Genomic DNA, 17,791 nt, shown 5'->3' with positions numbered 1-17,791 from the left:
GAAACTCACCCTGAGGCCTGCCTCCCATCCCACAGCGGGGCGCACTGGACACTGAAGATGAATCAACGCATCATCAGCTTGGTCGAATTGTATCTTTGCTAGATACACCTGCCACCATCCGGGGGCCCTGGAATTTGTCTCCAGAGGCCATGGGCGCGGTGTCCCATGAAACCGTCTCTGGTTCTTGCTGGAAGGCGGGGCCGGCTGAGTCCCTAGGGACCTGTCCCCCTGAATGTTCCTTGCGTGTGCTCATCCACTCTGAGCACCCCCAGCTCGTGTCCCTGAATGGCCACACTTCCTGGGGGATTGCCTGGGATGGCACGTTCTCCGTCAGCCATGCGTAATTTCAGCCTTGGTTGTTGCCCTAAAAATATACTTCACGCTGGGCTCTGTCCCAAGTAGGTTTGGGACACTGGCCCAGTTCTGGGGTCCAAACCTGCTCACAGGTTTTCAGTCTCACCATGTGGGCCCAGTTCCTACCCGGGGAGCCAGGTAGGCCCTGGGGAGGCTTCAGGCGGCTCGGGTGGGTGTGGGGGAGCCAGCTGGTGGAAAGAAAGGGGGTTTCTCGGCTGGGTGTGGGTTTGAGCTGGCAAGCTCGAACGTTCCTTCTCTTTTGCACAAATACGGCTGCTGGGGGGCAGGGAGGCCACGGACAGCCCTGTGACCTCCCACTGTGCCTGGTCTCCGAGCTACCGCGTCAGGCTTTCACCCAGGGCTCCCTGTGTCCTCCCATGGGTGAAAACCTTTTTCTTGACATTTCCTGGGTGGATGTTTCCTGGTGCCTGAGGGGCCGAGCGAGGCAGCTGCGTCAGGGATGGTTGGGGAATGTCGTCTGGGTCATGAGCCCTGCTCCCCCCTTTCCCCAGGCAGCCGTGCCGGGTTCTTAAAGGTACGACTGTCATTTTCAAACCTGGTGGAATCAGAGCCACCTGCCGTGTCTGGAAGCCACACCTTCGCCTCTGGCACCCAGCTTCCCTGCAGACCGGCCCTCGGCTTCAGGCGCCTGGTTCCGGGAGCTGCCGTGTCCTCTCCCCCAAGGTGGGTTCTGTGGTCTACCTGCTGCCCCAGACGAGGTACGCCTGTTGTATGCCCCCACCTGCTTGTTTCCCTGGGAAAAGCCGTGGAGGCCTCACAGCAGTCCTGGGGCTGATGTGTCCGGGCGAGGTGAGCGGGGCGGCCTGGCCCGGGGAGGGCACCCCCTCCCCCCCGCCCAGGACAGTGTGCGTCTCCAGGGGCACTTCCCCCTCCTCCCACAGCCTTGCCCTCTGGTGGCCTCGCTCACAGGTTCATGCCTCACATGTTTGTGTGTGTGTGTGTGTGGGTGGGTGGGTTCCTGTCCCCTGGGCAGGGAGGGGGGGCAGGAAGACCCCCAAACAGTGTCCTCAAATCCAGACACCAGAATCCACTTTCCAGGAACTCTGCAGGGATCACTTATTTTTTCTTTTCTTCTTTTTTATGTTTATTTACTTTGAGAGAGGAGGGGAGGGGCAGAGAGAGAGAGAGAAAGGGAGACACAGAATCGGAAGCAGGCTCCAGGCTCTGAGCTGTCAGCACAGAGCCCGACGCGGAGCTTGAACTCAGGAACCGCGAGATCATGGCCTGAGCTGAAGTTGGACGCTCAGCCGACTGAGCCCCCGCCAGGCGCCCCAACACTCGTTTTTTCCCAGCATAGAAGTAGGGATAAGTCAGCTCCAGGAAGAGCATGGGAACCCCCCAGTCCCACCACAGGGGAGCCAGACCCTGACCCCTGTGACCAAACGGCCTCTGTGGAAGCAGCTACAATTTCAGGCCGATTTACATCATCACATGACCTCCGTCCAGCCGCCCTGTGCTCTTGAACCTGAGCTGTGGGATGGAGACCAGCCTCCCGTGAGTCCGTCTGTTTGGCAAGCCCCCCCGCCAAGGGTCAGCCTTCAGGCAGGGCGGGCATCAGGGGCCCCCGGGGAGTGTGTCCCACCAGGGAGGATGCTGGTGCCCAGCGCCCCGTCCTTCATGGCATCACACCTAAGCCGAGTCGAGCAGGGATCTTGGGGACTGTGCCGCACTTCGCAGCCGCCCCCTGATCGTGGCGACCGGAGTCTGGAATGAACAGCTGCCTCCCACAGGGGGCGCCGTGTGGGCCGCTTTCAGGCCTCACATCCCGTGGGGTGCTGTGACTGTTGCCATGGAAACCATCTGTGAGCAGGTGTAGGACACAGCACCCGCGTCGGCTCCACTGCTTCTCTGCCACATCTACCTGGGACGCCGCTCAGCCCTGCACACACGGGACAGCCAGGGACCTGGGGGGTGGGCAGCCCACGACCCCCCGGGGTGAGAGCTGGCGGAGGGAAATGTCTCTTTTCCATGCCTCGGCTGCACAGCCTGAGGCTCCTCCCATGGCCTTCCTGGGGGGTCCCTGCAGGACAGAGCCCTCAGTACCGCATCCTCTGCTGGAGTCACTCTGCCAGGCCCTCTCCATCCTCTGATCGGGACTCGTGTCCCCAAAAACCCTCCTGGGCAGAGTCCTTGTCCCCGTCAGCTGCTGGGGGACAGTGCAGGGTGGTTTCTCAACTATTTCGAATGATAGTATCATGCGGAATACTCGTTTAGTTACGTGGAAACTGTTCCTAGAAACGTTTAATATGAGGTGCTTGACTGGCTCAGTTGGAGGAGTGTTCAATTCTTGATCTCGGGTCAGTCGTTTGAGCCCCACATCAGGGGTAGAGGTTACTTAAAAATAAATGAAATCTTTTTTAAAAATTTAGCATGAGATTGCATTTTCTATAATTTTTTTTTAAGTTTATTTTTGAGAGGGACAGAGACGGTGTGAGTGGGGGAGGAACAGAGAGAGAGAGAGAGAGAGAATCCCAAGCAGGCTCCAGACTGTTATGAAGAGCCTGACGTGGGGCTTGAACTCACAAAACCATGAGCTGACCTGACCTGAAAACCATGACCTGAGCTGAAACCAAGAGTTAGACCCTTAGCTGACTGAACCACCCAGGTGCCCCAATATGAGACTGCATTTTAATTTTTTTTTTTTTTTAATTTTTGAGGGAGAGACACACAGAATGAGAGTGGGAGAGGGACAGTGAGAGAAGGAGACAGAAGCCGAAGCAGCTCCAGGCTCTGGGCTGTCAGCACAGAGTCTGACGCGGGGCTCGAACTATGAGATCGTGACCTGAGCCGAGGCTGGAGACTTGGCTGACTGAGCCAGCTGGTGCCCCAAGACTGCATTTTAAAGGCTGGAAATAAATTCTGGCCTGGGCTCCCAGAGGCCTGCCAGGTTCCAGAGATGTGTCTTGGGGGTCTCTTGGAAATACGGAGATCTGACCTGGGACGTTCTGTCAGAACTAACCAGATGACTTGGGAAGTGTGTGAGGCGCCCGTTCTCTTGAGCCCCGTGAGTGGTGGCTGGGGTGTTTCCTGTGGGCCCTAACACACTGCAAACACAAACACCTCCCTGACGAGCCACACCACAGACCCGGGGAGGGGCGTGGCGGGTGTGTGGGGTTCGTGCAGCAAACTGTGCTTGACAGACGTGGGAGAATGAAGGCCGTCAACACCTTGGGGTATAAAAAGCTCAAAACCAACTTTTATTGTGTGTTTGTTACAGAGGTTAGATATGTCATAGGAGTATGAGTCACCAAGAATGGAGGGTAAGTCCCCGGGGCCACCTGGGGCAGTAGACACATCACTTCTGACTACAGTGTGCCACATGGCGTGGCTGACAACAGGTGGCTAAGAGGTCTCCCGATGGTCTGTGAAGACGAGGCGGGGGGGGGGGGGACAGAAGAGAGCTCATGTGGGACCATCAAAGTCTTAAAAGGCACATCTGGCCTTCCTGAGGGGTTAAGAGGCACATCCTGGGTCTTTGGGAGGAAACAGAGCTGCCAGCACGGAGGCCCGGATACCCGCAGGTGGGAGCCGCACGAGGGGTTCAGGAGCCCTTGGCGACACGCTTCGCTTATCAACACCACCCCATTAGGCGGGTTCAACAATGCGGGTCGTCTGCGGGGTCTGGAAGCGCAGTGACTCTAAGGGCACGTGTGGAGACATCAGCTACACCTAGTGCAGAGCACTGTGGCACGGCCTGATGGGGGTGTTCGGGCGGTGACCGTTCTGTTGGGAGGCAGGTGTCGCCAGTGCCGAAGCCCCTGCGGGTGCCCACGGGCTGTTTGGTGTGAGCGCTGGCACTCAATTCCTTTGGCAGCCTTTCCGTCAGAGTTTGAAAGAGAGGATGAGATCGGTTTTGGGGGCGGCGTGTGAGGTAATAAGTTAAGAGTGAGCACCAAGGTGGCCCCCCCGGCCGAGTTTAGCCCCCCGAGAAGCGCGTGCGGGGCGCGGCCCCCGCACGTCACAGGTTCTTCATGCACACCTGGCAGCGGCTGATGTGCGTGCGGATGAGCCCCGCCTTGAGGGTGTCGGCGGACGGCGAGCCCTGGAAACTGCGCTCGGGGATGGTGGTGAGCCAGAAGCTGTACTTGTTGGCGTAGTAGTGGCAGGTGCCACGGCCCCCGTTGCACTCGATGAAGGGCGTCGCGCGGAAGTCCTCCAGGCAGCTGCCCGGAGACACCAGCGACTGGCCACCGCCTTCGTCGCCGGCCGCCGTGTGCTGCACAGAGGGAGACGGGGCAGGGCTGTGAGCGCGCCCGCAGGGGGACGGCCCGGGCTCTTTGATGCACCATCCTCCCCCCCCCCCCCCCAGCTAAACACCCCCCGGAGTTTATCTGCGCTTTCAATACAGACCGCCTGCAATAAACCAGGGTGGCCCACGCACCAGGCACGGTGCAGGGACAGGGACGTGAGCCCACGCGCACCGTCTGAGCTTCAGGGAAGCCCAGAGCAGAAGCAGGTTATAACCAGCACACGCGGCTGACTTTGTCTTGGGGAAAAACACCGTCTCCCGAATCATCTACTCAAAGGGTGAAGTGTGTTCACCTGGCAGGACAGATACCAATGTGTGAACGGCTTTTTTTTTTCTTTTTTCAAAGGAAAACTAAAGTCAACATGCAGGGCACACGTGAGGCTGGTAAGGTAAAAATAAGGCAGAAAGAAAGTGGCCTCGACAGCTCCTCCTCGCTTGTTCTTCTAGAGAGAGACTGGGAGTGGTTCTGGAAATCTCCCCTTGCTGGTGTCTCGATAACCAACAGGTACTACTTGTGTAATGATTGTTTTTTCAATCAGAGGGTTGTTAATTAGGCAGCCGGTCATCTGAGAGGACCGTGTGGCTGCTGGCCGGGAGGCGGGAGGCGTCAGAGGGGACCTCGTCTTCACTTCTGTCACCTGCTACTTTCTCGTGGTGTCACAAGTGTGGCAGCTCTTGTTAAGACGCACGGGACCCCCGGGGCCCGAAGCTCATAGAGAAATGGGCCGCCAGGCTTGGTGGGACACACACTGTCCCTGTGGCTTGTGGGACAGGGATGTGTCTCAGCCACAGTGTGAGGGGAAAAAAAAGGAGGCTGTTCTGGGGCGTCCTGGGTGGGTAACCCGGGTCAACCTCTTTAAACAAAGCCACAAGCACAAGAAGCTTTGAAAAAGGCTTGCGCTCACAGAATGCAGGAGCCCCCCCAGCCCAGAGCCCCACAGTCCGTTTGGTGTGGGAGGGAGCCTCAGGCCCCACTTGGTGTGAAGGAGCGGAGGCCGGCCTGGGAGGGCCCCGCCCTGGAAGGACACCTCGAGGGAGCCGGCGGGCCAGGGTCAGGAGGAAGCACCCTGCAGGAAGCCTCAGAGCTGGGAACAGCCTGGCCGGCAAGGGCTCTGACTTTAGTCCGCACACACACACACACACACACACACACGCACACCTGCACACAGACGCACCCCGATGGCACGTGTAACCACACAGGCTTGTTCTGTCCTCAAAAGTCACCTTACGTGGCCGTGATCAGCTTCTCGAAAAGTAGGGAGGTGCCTGTCTTTGCACAGAACTCAGTATTCTGTGCTTCGAATTATTGCAGCAATGATACCTCTAAAAATATTAAGATATGAATACTTACCTTTTCCTATCGCTTACATGTTATGTTATTTATATGATTTATGACTTATGGCACTTATGACGAATGTAAACACAAGGCCTACTGTCGTCACTGGCCTTTCCTTTCTCCGTACAGTGGTGGAGTAAGCAGGAAAACCGTAAGGGCTGCTATCATGGTGGCCCAGTTTATCCTAATTGCAGCCCGTACAGTGGCCTGATGGCAAATTCACGGGCCCCTGTGGGTGGGGCAGCCCATGCCTGACATGGCTCAGTTCGCAAAGTGCTTAGGCAAAAGTGCAGGCTGTATTCCAGCTCTCATCCCCTGGGCCAGATGCCCTTGTGCAGTGTGCAACCTGAGCAACTGTCCCGTGTGATTATTCTTACAGAGGCAGGGTGTGTTGGGGAGAGGAACTAGATTTCCACCCAGTTCCATGCTCAGACAGAGAAAGCGGGCAAGTACCACATACCATGAGGAAAGAATATCCAATCCACAGACTCCGCCATCCAGCTGGGCAGTGGGGGATGGAGACATCTTGACTGTGTACCGCTATGGCGACGGCTGGGGCCTCACACACGGAACAGCGGCTGATGTAAGGCTTGATTTCGTCCTCGGCCACTGGCATCATGGGCAGCGGGGCCGTGGTGGAGAGCCAGTAGGACTTGTCGTTGCGGCTGGCGTAGTAGCACACGTCACCCGGGTTGCAGTACAGAAAGGGCATGGTGCTGAACCGAGCCAGGCAGGAGCCCGCCAGCCCTGTGGAAAGAGGTCGCAGCTGAGTGTGGCTGGGAAGACGCCCCTCCAGGCCAGGCCAGGTCCCAGAGGCCCCACATCAGGGACCTGCCCACCAGCCACCCGGCGGGGCTCAGATCCGCACAGGGGACCAAGCTATCGGTTTCCAATTCCTTTTTTTGGAGTCTGCCCTGCCATTTCAGCCTTGCCCTTCTAGAAGTTTTCACACACATCCCTGGATGGAGTGGGGTCTTCATGAAGTAGCACCTGGCTGAGGCCTATGTTGTTTGGGGGTCTTCAAGACCAGCCCCGAGAAACCCCTGATGGGACCCAAGATAAGGGCCTGGCTTCCTGCACCCTGAAGGGCCCTGCCCGAAGGAACTCCGTCCGTATGAACCCCAAACACTCCCCTGCTCCTGGGTACAAAGGTTGCCTTTATCTCAGGGCAGAGAGGATGAATTAGAGCTGCACAGTCTTCCCTGCTCAAATGGGCTGCCTACTGGGCTTGGGGACAACGTGTGGGCACCTGCCACCAAGCCTGCCCAGCGCGGGCCCCACCGCCTAGGCTCTGCTCCCGGCTCTGCGTTTTAGGCCCTGGCCCTGTGCGTTCATCCCGCTTTGTGTTCTGTTAAACTTATTTCGGAAGTGGAACCTGTAGACGGGAATGTGCACACAGCATCGGGGTCGGATTGAGGGACTCCCCACCCCTGTCCCTACCACAGGCCCCTCGGACGGAGGTACCCCTGCCCCTCCCCGACTTTTCATGTGTGCTCGCTGCACTTCCTGTGCACTTTTAAGTCCTTTCAATTCCTTTTGGCAACCAGGCTTATTTGAATGCACATCTGTTCTCCTGGGGGCTCTGTGTGACCCCCCGCCCCTCACAGCCCCAGCCTGACCGTTTACAGAGCCTGCGGCGAAAAGCCAAGCTGGGGGTGAAGCTTCTAGTGGCCTCCAGGGCAGGCGGAGCCACCCCTGAGCCTGTGCAGGCCGCAGCCTCTGTGGTCCTGACCTGAGCTTTGGAGCTCTCAAAGGCCATTTTCATCTCTTCTGGAAGCCCAGGGATGTGGATGGGCCCAGTGCCCTCGATCGGCAGGAGCCCGTCCAGCCAAGAGCTGCCAATGCTGACCAGGAGCCGAATTGGCCGGGGCTAGCCGGGCGGTACCTACCCAGGTCCTGGTTGTGCGCCTTCTCCTGGCCTTCAAAGTACAGCAGGCTGTACCCACTCCAGAGCTTGTTCATGCCCACGGGGCACATGGGCTCCTGGTCCGTCTGACTGTGCTTCACCAGGAGGTAGCCGATGCTGACGCTGCGGCCGGGCATGCCGGGCAGGCCGGGGGTCCCCGGGCGGCCTGGCTCCCCTAGAACCCGGGAGAGAGTGGCCGCCTTTCAGCTGCTGTGTGGACCTTGGCCTCTGCGGCTGCTGCCCGCTTTCTGCCTGAAGCTTGGCCCTCACTGGCTGTGCCCCTTGGAGGACCTGCCAGGGCCCTGAACGAGGGGCAGGTGCGGAGCCAGTCGAAGGGCCCAGAGGACTGCGGCTCACCCCCACCCAACAAACGGGCCTCCTCTGTCCCAAGAGCCCTGTGGCTGGGCACGTCTGGGTTAGAACTCTGCCTCCCACGATGCCCACCCAGGGCTCAAGTCTGCTCCCGGAGCATAGCGGAACATCTACTGTGCCTCCAACAAGACGACCCTTCAAACACTGGGAATCAGCTGTCCGTGCTGATCCTGACTTGCTCCCCCCCCCCCCCCCCAAGGGACACTTCCACTTGTCACTTGTTCCTCACGGGATGTCCCCTCCACCTCTGCTGCTTGGTCTCCCAGCCTGGATGACTCCCCTCTGCCCACGTGTGTCCCTGGACATACACCCCCCACGGAGCCCGCAACCTCCTGGCCATGGGTGGGTCCGTGCGGAGGACAGCGGACTGCACGCTCCTGTGATGGGAACACCGGTCGTGCACCCCAGTTGAATGTGACTCACTCCTACCACTGTTTCCCAGTGAGCTCAGGGGGGACTGAAACAAATCTACTTCTTTGTGCACAAATTGCTGGTATTTCTGGCCTATCCCGCCCTGCGTACGTACAGATCATTTTAAGAAATCAGTGACACCAGACTTTACGATGGCTGCCACTAACACAATTGCTTTCCTTCAGCTCACTGTCCCAGACCTTTGAGATCATAACAAAGCCCGTTTCTCGAAGTGCGTTGATTGCCTCCTTCTCCGAGCCACCTGTGGACGTGTCAGTGGAAGGAAGGGGGCCGGCCTGTCTGGGGACTCTGGACTGGGTGCCCTCACGGGCACAGGTGTTGTTACCGAGTGCCACAGCCTGGGTGAGGGGCAGCGTCTTTCTGCTCGTCTGGGTGCTGGCTCATCCCTCCCCACGTACCACAGAACACTGGTCAGACCCTCAGTGGACCTGGAAGAAACCCCCTGCCCTCTGCCCCCTTTCCGTCTGCCACTCACCTTCCTGGCCGATGGGCCCCTGCTGTCCCATGGGCCCCTGGTCTCCTCGGAATCCAGGAACAGCAGAAATGCCACCTCTTCCCTGGGGCCCTGCCTTCCCTGGAGCCCCGCGGAAACCTGCACAGCCACGAAACGGGTGTGAGCACCATGGAAGGCATGACCGTGCTCAGTGTCACTGATGCTCAACACAGGCTTCCCGGGGAGGAAACCCAAGCGAGAAGAACGCGAGCAGGAAAAGGCGTTTCCCTGGCGGCTCTCCGGCAGGGCTCCTACCTGGCTCTCCTGGAGGGCCCTGGGGCCCCATCTCTCCCTGTGCCCCCGGGGGGCCTCTCCTTCCGTGTGGACCCACTGGCCCTGGCTGGACAGTGATCTTCTGGGGGATTCCCACAATCCCAGGGGATCCCACAGAACCGGGGGCACCTGGAAAGGGCAAAGAAAGGCCAGTTGACACAGGGGCGCCCCCTGGCTTCCTTGCAATGATCTGTATTCCATTGTTTTCATCTGTTGAAACCAATCTTGGAGCTTCCTGGAACCATCTTGCCATCTAGAGAATAACCCGTCTGCGAGGTCGCTAAGGGCCTTCCCTTCACCGGCGGCTGTCAGTCACTCAGTCACGGCGGGAGCCACAGAGGGTCCCAGCGTGGCACTTCAGAGGGAGACCTCGGAGGGGTCCCCCAGCCCGGAGGGCCAGGGATCGTCCTGAAGCCCAGTCCTGGGGCCACCCACCTGAGATGCTGGCTGTGTGCGTGTGCGAAGGCCACTCACCTGGGAGTCCCCTGTCTCCTTTGGGCCCCTTGGGGCCTGGGTCGCCCACACTCCCGGTGGCTCCTGTGTTTCCCATGAGTCCTGGCTCCCCTCTGGGTCCTTCAAGACAAGCAGGACACAGAGGACTCACACGTCTGTGTGGGGGCTCCAGCCCTGCCCCCCCCCTTCCCGCCCTGACTGGTGCCGCCAGCCTCCCTGGCAAAAGGAGACAAGAGGAGCCCTCCCTCCGTGGGCACCGTTACCTTTTACTCCCGGGAGCCCGAACACGCCAGGCCGGCCCTGGGGCCCGGGGTCCCCGCCCCACCCTTTGGTCCCGGGGTTTCCTGGGGCTCCTGGGTTGCCCTCGTCTCCTTTCCTTCCAGGGAGAGCAGCAGGTCCAGGTGGCCCCGGGGGCCCTCGATAACCTGTCGACATGTGTCACCAGAAAGACGTTACATAGGAGGAGGGCACGGGCATGGCCAACCGGCACTGGCATGTGTTGCAGGACGTGCCCGGGGGGCCAGGTGTCGAGTCCCCTGTCTGGGGGGCGTCTTTGGCATGTCTAACACTGGACGAGTTTTCTTTATTGTGGTAGAATATACATAACATAAACCTTACCATTTTAACCATTTTTTTTAATTAAAAATTTTTTTAATGCTTATTTTTGAGAGAGAGAGAGAGAGAGAGAGAGGCAGAGAGAGAGAGAGAGAGAGAGACAGAATCCGAAGCAGGCTCCAGGCTCTGAGCTGTCAGCACAGAGCCTGACGTAGGGCTCGAACCCATGAACTGTGAGGTCAGGACCTGAGCTGAAGTTGGACGCTTAGCCAACTGAGCCACCCAGGCGCCCCCATTTCAACCATTTCTAAGTGTGCGGTTCAGGGGCACTGAGTACACCTGTACTTCAGGGCACTGAAGGACCTGTGTGGCCATCGTCACACCAGGAAGGTCCACCTCAGACCTTCTCATCTTCCGGAAGCGGGGCTCTGCCCCCATTCACCTGCGACTCTCTGTCGCCTCCCCCAGCCCCGGCTTCCCCCATTCTCCCTTCCGTCCCTGGATCTGAATGCTCTGGGGACTTGTTACCAGTGGCATCACACAGTGCTCGTCCCTCCGTGCGCGTGTGGCCCATTTCCCTTTGCACAATGTCCCTCAAGGTGGCAGTGAGAGTCTGTCCCATCCCTACAGTAATCCGGTCACCGCCGGGTCCTGCCCCACAGATTGCAACACACAGAAACAGGAGTCCTGCTTACCTTCTGGGCCAAATATGCCCGGCACCCCTTTGTCACCAGGTGACCCAGAGATGTTGGAAGGTGGGGTGATTCCTGGAAATCCCTGAAGTCCCGGACTCCCGACTGGGCCTCGTTCCCCTTCGGAGAGAAACAGAAGTCAGTTTTGCCATCACCGTCCAACTTTTCAATCTATCGTTTCCCCTCCTGTCCAGGAGCAGAGCCGCCAAGGAGGGGCAGTGAGGGGAGGCGGGGACTGTGCCACACTGCGGGCGTGGGGAAGCCACCGGCCCCTCCTGCTGCCTGGAGGGTCCCACGGATCTTGCTCAGCCGACGTGGCTGTGGTACTTGAGGACGGCCCCTGGGCCCTGGAAGGCTGGCTCTGTTGTTGGCTAGCACTTGGGTTGGGATGGAAGGTTCCGGGTGTGGCTAGCACTCGTGTTGGTCCAGAAGGACCACACGGACGCTCCCAGTCTGCCCTGTTGCCCTCCCTTCGGTGGCCTGGGTCCCAGCTTTGCACAGCCGTCCTCGCCGCCCGCGGGTTCTGCGCTCGCCGATCCGCGTACTCGGCGGGGTTTACTGGCGATGCGCCCTCAGTGCCGGCGTCCCTCCTGGACAAGTAGAAGAGGCAGACCCTTGCGTGCCTGCCGACGTCCTCGTTTCAGCTCCAAGTGTCAACAAGGATTCTTCCTGTGTCTGTTTAGTGCTGTGGTGTTTACATTTCTGGGCTTCTCATTGGTGATTTCACTGTTAAATTGTCCCCCCTCCTCCCCGATCATGCCGAAGTGCCATCTGGCATTCCTCAGCTCAGGACAGCTGTGGCGTGCTCACAGCGGACACGTGTGTCACAGGGGCTTCCTTCGGGCAAGAGACCGAGCCGGTGGCCGCGAGGTCCACGTCAACGTATCAACAACACACATCAAATAAGGTGTCTTTCAACAGAAACACATGAGAGCAAAAGGTCACGTGCAGGTCGGTCGGTGAACGTGTGACCAGGGGCTGTCAGGAGCCCGACTCTGCATTTCCATGAGAGTCCCTGGTTCAGAATCTCTCACTTGGTATTTGCTTCGCAGAACAGAACTGCGGCACGGGACAGGACCGGCCTCAGGCACTGACGGAGGACAGACGGTGGAGGACAGTCCCCATGCGAGCAGATCTGTGGGAGCCCCCCGGTCCTGCGTGTCGGCCCACACGACGGTCACAAGTGCCCGTCCGTGCTCGGCGGGCGTGGGCGCTGCCAGTGGGGAGGCGGTCGATTTCTCTCCTAATTGCCAGACTGGTGTTTGTTTTCTCCCACAGTCTGGAGGTGCAGAGAGGCATCTGGGTGTCCCGGGACCGTCATGTCTCCGCCACGGTGGACGGTGAGCTGGGCAGCATGGGGCAAATCTGCGTGACCGAGGGGCCAGAGGCCGCCTCCTGTGCCCCCCACGCAGCCTCCTGGCTGGTCCTCAGCCACACTGCGGCTCCAATACCCGTCACGGCGCGTGCCTCTGCGCAGCGGATGGAGAAACGTGCCAGGGGGAACACTGAGAAAGGTGTCATCTTTGTCTCGATTGCAGGCAGTGGGCAAGCAGGTTTACGAGGCCTGTGGGGACCGGCCAGCTGCCGTCTGTAGTTTGACAGAAAATGACACCAACTGAGCTGTGTCTAACTATTATCACAAAGTGACTGAAACAGGCGGCGAGTGTCAGTGGATAATGGCAGAAACTCTTGAGTCAGAAGATCCAGAGCGGCCGGATTCCCACAACAAACCACAGTGACTGGGCCTCTGTTAACGACACTCTGAGTGACCCAGGCTCAGTTTGCTGGAATCAGGATCAACACAAGCCCGTTCCCTCCTTGGTGCCCATGGATCTTCCTAAGTGTTGAAAGAAACCCCCGACTGATGGAGGTTTGATGAAAGGCCGTCCTGCACAGGCAAACCATGAATTGAGCCCCACATCAGCGGCAGGAGGGGCCTCGGCTGCAAATCTGCACTTCTGGCCTGAGGTGAGGCCCACGGGAGGGACAACGATGGCTCACGGTCACCCACCATCCTCGGAGGACAGTGTGTCCTCACCGGCCTGCCTGGGGATGTCTCCGTGGGAAGTCTCCCTCCCTCACGACGGCCAGAGGCTGTGGCCCAGTGGGCAGAGCCCGGAGTCTGCTCGGAAACCACCAGCTCGTTGGGCTGCCGTGATTCTGATGCGGGACGAGGCCCTCGTAGGGGACAGCTGCTTTACAGAGAGCTGCGAGGCCTCAGGGCCATGTGGGAGCCCGCACGTTCTGGGTCCCTCTGATGGAGTGCGGGGGCTACACTGTAGGTTCAAGAATTCTGGGAAACAGATGGCGCACAGTTACTGCGCGATGGGATCGTGGGGCGGGGTGGCGGAGTCTTTCGACTTTGTGGCGGTCACAAAGAGTTTCACAACATTCTGCTCCAATGAATGTCTGTGAACACTGACTCTGCGGCAGGCATCTCGCCGAGGTATAAACAGGGGAGTAAGAGAGGTGATTTCTGTCCTGCCGGGAACCGTAACCTATCCCTTGTTGCCCGTTTCTGAGCCTGAACAGTGTGCCGTATGCATCAGTCGGCGTGCCTCAGGACACAGGGCGCAGCTGAAGTCTTGTGAGCACTGTGCCTCTCGCTTCCCTCTGTCCCCTGGACCTGGCCTCACCTCCATATCCCAGGCTGCGTTCCCCCGCCCCTTTCAGAGGGCAGCTCCTCTTACGAGCAGGACTCTCTGAAAAAATACTAATTGGAGGCCTTTTAGGGAAGCCAGAGAGCGTTGCTTTCTGGGCCTCTATGTGTAAGAGCCTCACCTGTATTATCTCACCGCATCCCCTCGATACCCAGAAGGTGGGCTTCTACTTTCGTTTTATAAGCAAAGCCATGTGCAAGGTCGCACCAAGTGAGAGGCAGAATGAGAACACACATGCAGGCATCTGACTTCAAAGTCACGGGCACTGCCAGCTCCCCGGGGGGCTCTAAGGAGGCTTGTGCCGGTGGACCGACCCTTACCCCCGAGCGGGGAATGTGCTGGTCAACAGACCCCGACTGAGGCTGCGTGAGCACCGTGCAGCCTCTCAGGGCTCATACTAAGGCCCCGGCTGGCTGAGCCTCTCCTCATTCTCTTGCCTTCAGATCAATGCTGTGGAGCTCAGATATCAGGGAATTCTGGAGTTTCCAGCTATTTGAAAGAGGGGCAGTGACAGACCTTGGAGAATCAGGCGATGTGGTCGGTGAGCCTCTGGACACCGGCTGCCCTCTGTGGGGGATTGAGTCGCTGCCTTCCTTGGGCACTGACTACTCTATGGGGTTGCTGGCTCTAGCTTACTAGAGTATCCTAACCGAAGCACGCCCTGGGCCGCTGTGTGACAGGCCTGCACCCATGTGCTGGGTGTGCTGGTGGCCACGGATCGTAAGCAAATGCTCAATGACACTGTAATACTTTCAACACGCTCTGCCCCTAGATACTGATCGGACTTCTGTCTGGAAACGTTTCCCACCTCAGGTCAGGCTTAAGCACGTGTGCCGGGGGCTTGGGTGGGAGTGGGGCCCAGGGAAAGGTGAGACACCTTTCCCTGGTTGGCTCCTACCACAGGCCAGGCCTGCCTGCGGGGTTCAGCTCGGCGACTGTAATGCTTGTGTTTACGTGTTCGTCTGACACTGAGAGCTTGTGACAGGTAAGCACTGTGCAGGTGCCCCGGGGACATGGGGCAGGGGACAGAGTGTGGTCCCTACAGGTGGGAACGTGTCCTTCCCACCAGAGAGGGTGGTCACTCACTAACCCCTGATGGATTCTAAGAGTATAAGGGTGGAGGGCTGGCCAAGGGGTTCTGCAGCAAGAAATTGTCTGCAAAGCAATCGGCACTTTCTAGGGACCTTTCCACATCCATCTCTCGGACTCACAGACACCCCAGGTTTGGTGCCGCTGGCTCGTCCTTGGCCTCACCTGGATTTCCTCGCTCCCCTTTCTGTCCTGGGGCTCCGACAGGGCCTGGGCGGGTGTTGGCCTCTCCTGGGTCACCCCTGTCCCCGGCAGGACCGGGAAAGCCGGGGTCTCCGTGGGCGTCCACACCTGCGGCAGGGTTAACACAGCGGTGAAGTTAGCATCCTCAGCCATGGCAGGCTGATCTGCGGAGGCAAAAGACCAGTGATGCTGTGCACCAAGACTCGGGGATGGAACCAGAGGCCGGCCGTGGAGATCCCAGCTGGCCATGCGGCCTCAGTGTCCTGGATGTGACTGTAGTTGGAACCCCTCTCAGTCTGCAGCACCACGGGGGAGCCCAGGTGGCCTCCGGGAGGGCCGCACAGCCCGCACAGAGCCATCCTGCTCCCTGAACCCCCAGGTCCAGGACGTCCCCCACTAGCCCCTGCCCCCCACCACTGGGTGTGGTCACGTGGCTGGGGCAGGATTAAATACCTGGGGATCCTGGAAAGCCTTTGGTGCCTGGCAAGCCGTGGAGTCCGCTGATGCCTCGGATGCCCGGAAAACCTGTGTGGGTTTCACTCACGGTTATTTCATGCACCGGAGAGCAAAGAAACTCTTGAAGCAATTCACACCTGGTTTTGTTTGCTGTTATACAGTCATCCATCCGGTTCACTCAAAAGCCCGGCAAACAGCAAGCAGTTCTGCACACTGTGACTTGCACATCACTTTCGTGTCACCCAGGAGAACCATTTAACTTAGATTGTTTTCATGGAATCTTTTCACAGGTTCGTTACGGCCATAAGGGAGCTGGACGGAAGTGCGGTGTTTCTCCTGATGCTTCACTGTACATATGTGGTTTGTACAAGCTGTGCTCGGAACCAAGGCTCTAGCATTATTCCATTCCCTCCGGATTCCCGAGCATAAACTTTTCTAAGTAGGACATGTAAGGCTGACGGCCAATGAGCGCGATTCTTCCTGGGATATGGGGAGTGAGTGTGGGTGGGGGTGGCCCCTTAATGCTGGGAAAGACAGCTCCTGAGGGCCTGGGTAACCCCCCAGCTCCCGCCAAGAGCTCGGCCAGACCTGGCTCAGCCACAGCTGGAGCCCTGGACAGGACAGCGGGGACACTGGCTTCCGTCCCTGTCCCACCTCTGCATTGCTGTGAGCCGACCAGAGAGAGACCAACCTGGCTCCCAGTGCCCCTCCCCAACCTGCAGGCCTGGCTCTGAGTTGGTGCTCAGAGGGAGTTGGTGTCTGCAGAGGGAGAGACGCTCTCACCTGGTGAGCCTGGGATCCCGGGCCAGCCATAGTCTCCTTTGTCACCGGGCGCTCCTGCCCGCCCCGGCTCTCCCTGCGGCCCCTGTAGCCCTGTCAGTCCTGGGAAGCCTGGGGATATAAACACACCCTTAAGTGGGACTGGAACCCCCAGCAGCACCCAGGAACCCCAGGGCCTCCCTGGTCTGTAGCTCGGTTCTGCCTGGAGGAGGAGGGCCTCTGTGGGAAAGGAAGAGCCTTCCTTCCAGCTGGAAACGTGCCCCACGTACGGGCTGAGGGCGGGTAGCTCAGCTTTGCCAAAGAGAGAGCAGCCTGTGTTCTCCCAGTGTTGTCCTGCCATCTGCGTGGGAGTCTGTAGGGAACCCAGGAAACCCTGAAGGATCAGCCTTCAGGTTCCCAGGTCCCACGCAAAGCAAGGCAACAACAAAACAAAAGCAGCAACAAGGAAAAAGCGGGGAAGTAGCCCCCCTGTCTGCTTTCCAAGCTAACTCGGGATCCGCAAACACGTTTCTGCATATTCGGATGCACAGAAGGGGTGCTATGGCCAGAACTCAGCCTGAGTTCACAGGGAGACACCGGCCACAGGAACTTGTGCATCAGTTCCTGTGCATGTTCCCACGGCTGGCCGCCTGGTCCTCTCCACGAGCTCGGTCCTAAGGCAGAGCTGGGTCACGGGTAACATGCAAGGGCCAGCTTCCTGGGGCGCGGTGTGATCGTGGCAGACTAGGAGACAGGCACACCGGCCACCTCTGTCCTGGGGTCCTGAGGTTTGGAGCCCCAGCTGTGGGGGTAGGGCACACGTGGGGACAGCAAGACAGCAAGAGATCGTACCTGCTTGCCCTTTAGGTCCTGGAGGGCCTTGGACGCCTGGCACGCCTGTTATCCCGGGGAAGCCGACTTCACCCTCCGTTCCTTTTTCCCCAAAGAATCCCTTTAGACCTGTAAGCACAGAGTTCTGATTGGAGCCGAGCAGACACTGCCTCCCTGGGGCTTAAGGGGACGCCAGGTAAGGGATGCTGTCATTTCACACGGCTGCTTCTGCTGTGAATGGCTCCTTATCTCAACATGTTCCTTCCCTGACTCCTGTTTTACCTAATTCAGTGGCCCCACGTCCTAGTATTCACGCCCTTGGGCATGGATGGGGCCGACGTGGGTCACCCCAGGTCACTGTGTCACTTCATCGGCCATAGAATGTGTCATGCATCCCTGTTTTCACTTTGTCACCTCTTTGGGTGGCTGGCTCTGGAGAGGACACCCAAGCTGTTCGGGGAGAGGCCCACGTGGTGAGGGGCTGAGCCTCCCGCCAACAGCTGCTCTCGGGTGCCATCTTGGAGATGGGCCCTCCCGTTCCAGACCAGCCCGGGGTCAGAACCACGGCGCTCCTGAATTCCTGGCCCCTGGAGACCATGAGATACTTCTTGTGGATGTTCTAAGCCACTGTGTTTTGAGCACCTCGCCAAGATCACCACCTAGGGCCCCTATCGGAG

At 58.9% G+C, this 17,791-nt stretch overlaps 1 protein-coding gene across 2 annotated transcripts in view; it reads right to left on the bottom strand.

Annotated features, from left to right (window-relative positions):
* Window positions 1–3,549: 3,549 nt before the first annotated feature.
* The window catches only part of COL4A2 (collagen type IV alpha 2 chain), a 176,446-nt gene continuing 162,204 nt past the window's right edge, over window positions 3,550–17,791 (bottom strand). For both annotated transcript variants that reach the window (XM_049647211.1, XM_049647210.1), the window contains exons 37-48: window positions 17,136–17,243; window positions 16,308–16,415; window positions 15,522–15,593; window positions 15,051–15,176; window positions 11,140–11,256; window positions 10,153–10,314; window positions 9,911–10,009; window positions 9,419–9,565; window positions 9,146–9,262; window positions 7,850–8,041; window positions 6,421–6,707; window positions 3,550–4,591 (exon numbers count right to left, since the gene is read on the bottom strand). In XM_049647211.1, coding sequence (XP_049503168.1) covers window positions 4,334–4,591; window positions 6,421–6,707; window positions 7,850–8,041; window positions 9,146–9,262; window positions 9,419–9,565; window positions 9,911–10,009; window positions 10,153–10,314; window positions 11,140–11,256; window positions 15,051–15,176; window positions 15,522–15,593; window positions 16,308–16,415; window positions 17,136–17,243 — 1,793 coding nt within the window. In that variant the 3' untranslated portion in view covers window positions 3,550–4,333. The remainder of the gene's footprint in view (window positions 4,592–6,420; window positions 6,708–7,849; window positions 8,042–9,145; window positions 9,263–9,418; window positions 9,566–9,910; window positions 10,010–10,152; window positions 10,315–11,139; window positions 11,257–15,050; window positions 15,177–15,521; window positions 15,594–16,307; window positions 16,416–17,135; window positions 17,244–17,791) is intronic.

The sequence above is a fragment of the Panthera uncia genome, assembly GCF_023721935.1.
Source record: "Panthera uncia isolate 11264 chromosome A1 unlocalized genomic scaffold, Puncia_PCG_1.0 HiC_scaffold_16, whole genome shotgun sequence".
Classification (NCBI taxonomy): domain Eukaryota; kingdom Metazoa; phylum Chordata; class Mammalia; order Carnivora; family Felidae; genus Panthera; species Panthera uncia.
The sequence above is the reverse complement of the archived record's forward strand: the minus strand, read 5'-3'. Positions and strand labels throughout refer to the sequence as shown.